Source organism: Olea europaea, chromosome 3 (assembly GCF_002742605.1).
Source record: "Olea europaea var. sylvestris chromosome 3, O_europaea_v1, whole genome shotgun sequence".
Lineage (NCBI taxonomy): Eukaryota > Viridiplantae > Streptophyta > Magnoliopsida > Lamiales > Oleaceae > Olea > Olea europaea.
Window position 1 is genome coordinate 20,086,433 of NC_036239.1, and position 8,358 is coordinate 20,094,790.

General features: G+C 34.2%; 1 protein-coding gene across 1 annotated transcript; it reads left to right on the plus strand.

Annotated features, from left to right (window-relative positions):
* Positions 1 to 6,080: 6,080 nt before the first annotated feature.
* On the plus strand, positions 6,081 to 8,332 carry LOC111389217 (cell division control protein 2 homolog D). Its single transcript, XM_023014108.1, has 8 exons — positions 6,081 to 6,377; positions 6,889 to 7,030; positions 7,113 to 7,174; positions 7,250 to 7,361; positions 7,453 to 7,546; positions 7,621 to 7,690; positions 7,769 to 7,907; positions 7,983 to 8,332. Exons 1-8 carry the CDS (start codon positions 6,154 to 6,156, stop codon positions 8,073 to 8,075), a joined length of 936 nt encoding a protein of 311 aa, XP_022869876.1. The 5' UTR covers positions 6,081 to 6,153; the 3' UTR covers positions 8,076 to 8,332.
* The last annotated feature ends 26 nt before the right edge of the window (positions 8,333 to 8,358 follow it).

The window sequence follows — 8,358 nt, forward strand, 5'->3', positions numbered from 1 at the left end:
TCACCACCACAATAGAGCATCGCTGCCACCGGAGCCACCACTACTTTACGATAAACCAATCAAACCCAGCAAACCAACAGATTAACCACCACAATAGAGCAACGTCGCCATCGGAGCCACCACCATCGAACAGAACCTCCAACTACACAACGGAGCTGCCGTACACCACCACCAGAGCGGAGCTACCACAATGCACCATCCTACCCACATCACACACCACAACCAATACCTCCATCAGCCATGGAAAAAATCTAGCCTTGCCACCTCAATCGACTTTGATGATTCCGACTGCGTAGATCTGCCACCACCACGCAACCACCACACTACATCCACCACCAAACACTATCCACAAAAAAATCCCAAATTTACTCCATGCAACTATCACACCACATCCACCACCAAACACCATATTTCCCACAAGCGTGCACAATATCAGAATCACACCGAAATCTCAGCCACATCCACACCAAACTATCAATTGCTGCATTTTCGTTCAGGAAAAAAAAAAGAGAAAGAGAGACGAGAGAAGAGAGAGAGAGAGAGAGAGAGAGAGAGAGAGAGAGACGGGTTGTGTGAGAAATGTAGAGAGAGAATAGTGTGAATTAATTAGGATTTGTGTGTGTATTGCAGTATATATATTTAGTAAAAATATTTATTTTAAAAAAATATTAATTAAAATAAAATATCTGATTTTTGAAAAGTTAAACTATCTATCTGATTTTAGAATTGTGAATTTTTAAAGTATAGAATTGTGTAATTTCCACTAAATTAAAAAATGGTATTTTAATTTATCGATTTTGATTGAATCAAAATAATAATTCACATCGTTAAGCATCGTGATTAGATCACACACAAAAGGAGAACTAAAATAATGAGATTTACTAAATAATTAATTGACAAATGTTAAATAATTAATTAATTAATTGGATTGCTTGTTAATAGGCCGAATTAATTAAGTGAAAATTACACCAAGACATACTTTAAATATTCAACATTCTAAAATCAAATTGAAAGTTTGATATTTCAAAAATCAGAAATTTTTTTTTATTAATTATTTAAATAAACTAATAAAATTAGGGCCAAAAAATCAAAACCCTACCTACTACCCAGCAAACTCGTAAATCTCATCTATCGCTCACTTTCTTTTCTCCGGCGACACAACCGTTAAAATAAGGAAGGTCAGGGTGAGAGCTCTTTATCCGTTAAAATAAATGAAATGTCAAAAAAAAAGAAGCTTCAACCGAACCATTAATCTGACTTTGCGTGCACGCAGGGATTCATTTCTATCTTTATATACACCAAATATTTTTTTCTTTGGAATGCCCGCTTGGTCTTGTAGTGAACTCTCTCCCAATGGCAGATAATCAAAGAATTCATCCAGTTCAGGACCCCGAGGCGGCAGCACCACAGATCGCCACTAGTTTGTTCGTTCCCTGAGGCTCTTTCCGGTCAGATAAAGGCCATTCGGCATAATTATACCCACCATGCAGCCGGACTATCTTGTATGCAACCTCAAAACCACCCTCGAGGAAACGTTGCTGTAGAAAGTGCTTGTGTTGGACCAGATTCGAGTGGCGCTGCGTTTTTCTTCTTCTTCTTATTGTAGGTGTAAGGATTATTCGATGGTGGGACATGGTGATGGTGGAGGCGCCATTGGTGTTGATGATGGTGGTGGCACCACTTGGAGTGGAGTGGGGCTACGGGATGGTGGAGTATTGGTTAGGTTGTGTTGGCGTCGACAATGACAGTTGTGGTGAGTTGTTGGCTGTGTTCGCAACAGTGATGATAGTTGTTGTGGTGAGTTGTCGATTGTGGTAGCATCGGTGGCGGAATAGGTTAGGGTGGGTGAGATGGGGGTTGTGGTGTGAGGTGGTGCTGTTGAGTATTTGTTAACAATAAATTGATTAAAAATTGTGTCTGTGACTCACAATTAATTAAGTTATGACCAAAAAATTAATTGTGACCAACTAATCAAATAATTTGCAATGAATAAATAAGTTGTGACCAATAAAATTTTTTATTCTGTGGCTGATGAATCAACTGACCTATAAAAAATTTTGATTCCTGATCGAAAAATAATATGTGATCTATAAAACTTTTGATTTGTGATCGAGAAATAAGTTGCGACCGATGAACAAACTAACTTATAAAATTTTTGAATTGTGACCGTGAAATAATTTATGACATAAAATTTCTAATTTTTGACCAAAAAAATAAGTGACGAATTAAATCGTTAATTTGTGACCAAATTATATAAAATTGTGATATAAATATAATTAATTAAATCATAAATAAATTTTAATAATTATCTGATTTTTAAAGTTGAAACTTGTTTTCTTTATTTTGAAATATTTGATACTTCAATTCTTACTTATGAAATTTCTCTTAAAATTAATTGGATTAATTAAATATTGGGCTGAATTAAGTTAAGAAATTGGTCAAGTCTTTTTGGACATATATTAATAGGTTGCTAGGGTTTAAAAACCTGTAGAGAATACAATTCAAATTCTTGCTATTACAAGAAAAAAATCGTAGTTTTATCAATCTTGTTCCCTGTGTGGATTTTCATTGGATGCTAGACAATTGGACAATTGAGGATTGCAGATCTTGATTATTCGTGTTCAAGAAAAGATATAATTCTTTATCATAATTAGGGGCGGACCTAGGACTTTGGTTCAGTGAGGGCGAGACGGAATTGCATAAAAATTAACTTCAAAGTAGACAAAAACGATAATATTCAAAACGAAATACTTTTTTTTACAATGTTCCTTACGGCTTCTCATACTTTGAAAACACCATATAATAGTCTCGTTATCTATTTTATTAAATACATCTTTTTCAACATATTACATATCTCCAGATTCCAGCCTCCCGTATGGAAAATATTCATTTAAGGGCCTTAATAATTAGATAAAATCTGAATCTAATCACAAAAGGAATACACTATTGGAAGGAAAACTATCAAATGTTTACAGTCTTCCTCATCCAAAAAAAATGTTTACTGTCTTACAGATTAAAAATTCATCCAATGACTTAGATTTACATTCCTTTTTCAAACCATGAACCATCACTGTCAGCATAGAAATTAAAAAGGTAATGATAAATGAAATGAGTTAATGGCAAACATTAAACAAGGACCCAATAGCTTAAATTACATCTGGAATGCTACAAAATCAGAATACCAATTTTTGAATTCCAGTATCCAACCACTAGTCCATAACCAATCTTAATATTGCATAAATAACTTTCAAAACATATATAAAAAGATTAAGAAAGAGAGATTGATTGCCAAATTTTGCTTCTTCAATCAATTCTTCTTCTTCCTCTTTGAAAATACGGTGAATCGGTTCGCACTTTGGAGTTTGGAATTTGAAATTGCATTTGTACCTCACTCAGTACGCACTCACAGGTCTGAGAATTGGAGGGAACTGGGAAGGGAATACACAATGTGGGCCTCTTTTTTTCAATGTTACATATTGTAGATTGTTGGGCAGTTGGGCTTGGTTAAGAAATAAGAACTATGGAGGTACCTTTCTATTATTTGGGCTTTTTAATTGTAAGGGTCCAGTGGGGTCAAGCTTGGTTAAGAATTAAGAAACAAGAAACATGGGCTGCTATTTTTTCTACCATTTGGGCTTTTTAGTTGAAAAAATTTAAGGGTCCAATGGGGTCGGTCCCCCCTATCATAATTCTTTCTAAACACAGATGATTCTTGGTGGAAATTGAAAATTCTGTTTAATTTTCTTTGTGCATGTGAAGTAAATTCCCAAGAGGATAGTCATGTTGAATATGAAGAAGAGAACGAAGAACAAAGGACGAGGCCAATGGTGTGTCGTAAGACTCGAAACTATAATTAATTTAATTGTAGTGTGATTATGCTGCCTAACACCTTTATCCGTGCAAATACTGTGATTGTTTTTCTCAAATCATGCCCAATCTGTAGAACAAAAAAGAAAGGTAGCATATGATCATTGTTTTGATCTCTTTCTTTCGTCTTTCGCTCGGAACAAAAGATTTTGCCACAACGGAAGTAAATATAGTTAAACTTCAATTCCCATCAATCTTCTCTGTTTTTCACTATTTCTTTATGGTAATTTTTTTTAATTCTTTAGGCTAGTAGACTGCTTTTGAACTTTCCATGGCTACCCATAGTTGAGATGCGCTGTATCCATTTGACCATCCCTTTTATGCCAACCATGTTGATTTTTGGTTGAGTAGTTTATGTGTAGAGTAATGTTATTTACCATCATAATGATGGATCATTGGACGATAATATAGCAACCCGTTATCCCTCAGCTTTCTATCTTTCTTGAAATCACGTCTCCGCTTCTCTATCAGAATAATTAAACTGCTCAATTTCATTATTCCACATAAACTGTCACATAACTTGTGTTCTATCATCATAATGATAAATAACATTAGTCTCGTGTGAAACCTAGGTGTAGAAAACCACAATTTTGAAATCAAATATTTGGAAAAATCCGTATACCAAGCCATCAAAAGGCCTCGTAGACTTTGGGTCCAATATTTGTGAGTCGATTTTTGGTATGTTCTGTGTTGACTTATCTCATCCTATCCTGATTTGGAAGACTAGCAAAATTATCTTACGAATGCTAGCAATTTATCTTATGTTGGCCATACGAGATGCCTATACATATGTTTAAAGCAATTTAGATGGTTGAAAATTGAACATCATACCTCTTTATGTAGCTATTTACCTATTTCTATCTTAAATCTACTAGGTCCATAGAATTTTTTTTGTTGCCAATGTTAAGGCCTTGTTTGGTCCAACTAAAAATCTCATTTTAGCATTTTTTTTTTCCTCGTGAATAGAGCAATATATTTAAATAATTTGAGGCTTCTTCAACTTCGATAAATGCATCGGATCCAACCATTGCATACTAGGCTTTTTTCAAGTTCACCCTTCAATTATTCAGAAAATTGAACTTTGCAAGGTGCTAGATAACACTTCTCATACACATTACTTTTTCTGAAACAATTTTCATTAATTTTTTTATTTTGATTTTGGTGTTCTAAACAATATATAAAAACTGATAGGTTATTATACTTTTTAATCACATATATATCCGCCAATTGAAACATACTACTCAGTCTCACAAAAATAAGTTTGTTTCTATTTTCATGCATATTAAGAAAATTTAATTTTTTTTTTCTAATATACCCCTACATTAAATAATTGTTTAAATATAAATAGTTTATATTTGTTGGTAACAAGGTATATTGTATAGGGACATATTAAAGCATCAACAAGAATCTTTCTATTTTTAAGAAAGTATATTATACAATTTAGAGAATAAAACTTTTAAGGGACTTCAACAGGTTCTTTATGTTTATCACTTAATTTTACTCCTCCCAAAAAATATTTATTATTTTTTCTTATATTTAATTTTCAATGGCTTTCTTACAAATTATTATATTAATTTTTACTGTTTAAAATTGAATATTTTAAATGCACTTAATTATAAATAGTAAGTTTGACTCTCCAAATTTACTTTCTAAATTATAGTCTTGAAACACAATTTTAAGAGTTGATCGTTGACTCTTTCAATAAGAGAATATCTTATGTTTAAAGAGTCTATTGAAAATACTCTTAGAAAATTAAAAAATATCTATAATTTCAATATGGAAAGTGGTCTATAATTTGGGACGGATGAAAGAAGAGACAAAATATCTCTTTTTATGTAAATTAGCCCCCGTTTGAGCCCCATTATAGATAAATTATAATGAGATGAATAGTATTTTTTTTAAAAATGAGTGGTTGAAAAGTTTTTGAGTTACGTGTAATATTATTTTATTGAAAATTGTGTGGTTAAAAGTAGGAGAGAGAAAAATTTAATTTAATGTAATGAGGAATAATGGGGGCCAAACACATGCTTAATAACATTTTTACATTCTAGTTTTTAATGCTTCATGTACCCTCTGTTTCCTTATGCAAATCGAAGAGGTTAATTACGGAATTTCACACGTCGCGCCTAACATTTTGAATTTCAAAAAAATGTTACCGTTGCGCACGAGTGCAGAAATCCTCAACGCCAATATTTAACCCAACAGATAAGAAACCTAAAATTTGTTATCTTCAAATCTTGATCCGTCTTTTTCACACAGACAGAGTAACAAAGAGAAGAGGGAAAAATGATGGACGAGAAACCCAAGTCTGCAATGGAGGCATTTGAGAAACTGGAGAAAGTGGGAGAGGGAACGTATGGTAAAGTGTACAGAGCCAGGGAAAAGGCAACTGGCAAGATTGTGGCCCTTAAGAAAACCCGTCTCCACGAAGACGAAGAAGGTGTACCCCCTACCACTCTTCGCGAGGTGTCCTTGTTGCGTATGCTCTCAAGAGACCCCCATGTCGTCAGGTTGATAATTTACTCAATAATAGATGTTTTTTAATGGGTTTTCTTGAAATTTCTTTTAATTCTCTTTATTTAAAAAAATTTGTTTCCGAAATTCTTTAAATTGTTGATTTTCTGGGTGCTCTACAAATTTTTGGATTGGATGATTATGAAGTTTTTCTGGGTTCGTTTTCTTTTTCATTTTTATTGAGCCCTTGAATCCTGCCCATTAATTTCTTGATTTTTGTTTAATTTTGATTTGGATATGAGTTTCCAGTAATAAACTATTTTAGAGTTTCCCAAACAATCTGCTATAAAGTTCAGACATAAATATCTGTACCAATTTCAAGGTTTTTATGTAGCAATCAACTAGTTAATTGTTATTATTGGACATCAGAAAACTGTCATTGGCCTTTTCTTAAATTAATCTTTAATCAGATTTTGTGAGTGTAGAATCTAATTGATCCAAATATAGCCACTGGTTTCTTATATTTTTCCCTAGTTTACGATGTTCTCTGTAAACTACAATTTACAGATTGATGGATGTGAAACAAGGCCAGAATAAGGAAGGCAAGACAGTTCTTTACTTGGTGTTTGAGTACATGGACACTGATCTCAAGAAATACATTCGCAGCTTCCGTCACACTGGGGAAAACATCCCGACTAAAATTGTGAAGGTATAGCATAGTTTATTGCTATTCTTGATGCAAGTTTATGCATTCTGTATCTTAGATTTTATTTTTTATTTTTGCGTTGCAGAGCTTGATGTATCAGCTATGCAAGGGTGTTGCTTTCTGCCATGGCCACGGTGTGTTACACAGGTAAAAATCCTTGGTTTTTTTTACTCTTATATATATCCTCCATTTCATAGCTATAAACCTTGCTTGATGATTCAGGGATCTTAAGCCTCACAATCTTTTGATGGATCCTAAGACGATGATGCTTAAAATCGCAGACCTTGGACTGGCCAGAGCTTTTACCTTACCAATCAAGAAGTATACTCATGAGGTAATGTATAGAATTTTTTCGGGAATCCTATGCAATTAACTTCTTGCCATTTATCAAGAAGTTTTAAGTTATATGCATTTTGTTTTTTCAGATACTGACCCTCTGGTACAGAGCTCCTGAGGTCCTTTTAGGAGCTACACATTATTCTACTGCAGTGGATATGTGGTCTGTTGCCTGTATATTTGGTAAGTTCCTTGTTATCTTTGCTTCATTAATTGCAGATTTATTCAATAATGCTAAGCTTGGACTGTAATCGCAGCCGAACTAGTCACAAAGCAAGCTCTCTTCCCCGGAGACTCTGAGCTTCAACAGCTGCTGCATATTTTCAGGTTTGGCCAAATTATGACTCGAATTTCCAACCAGGACCGTTCAATTTGTGCTTTTTCCTAATGTTTATTTCAAAGCAGATTGTTGGGAACTCCTAATGAAGAAGTTTGGCCTGGAGTGAGCAAGTTAGTGAACTGGCATGAATACCCACAATGGAGTCCTAAGCCACTTTCATCAGCAGTCCCCGGGCTGGATGAAGCTGGGCGAAGCCTGTTATCAGTGAGTATTGCATACACCTTGGCTTGCTTAACTGACATTCACTATTTAACCTCTCGAAAAATTTCGATATTACAGGAAATGTTGCATTATGAACCATCAAAACGGATTTCAGCAAAGAAAGCTATGGAGCATTCTTACTTTGACGATCTTGACAAGTCCAATCTCTAAATAAATGATCCAGAAGCATAAATCATCAGCCTGGTGTTAGGAATTTTCTCAAGATTGTTTAGGAATGACAAACAAGGGCTCTATAGTTCTGTTCAATTGCTTCCCTCGAGCATTTTTTATCATTTCATTGTTTTTAGAGATTTGTGATTTTGTGACTGTATGCTGTCTGTGGAGGAAGTTGATAGCCCAATATGATTTGTATTTGGCACATTTCTTCTCGAATCGCTCTCCATTGATTACTTTAGAGGATTCCATTATTTACTGAAGTTTTTTGCTGGGAAAG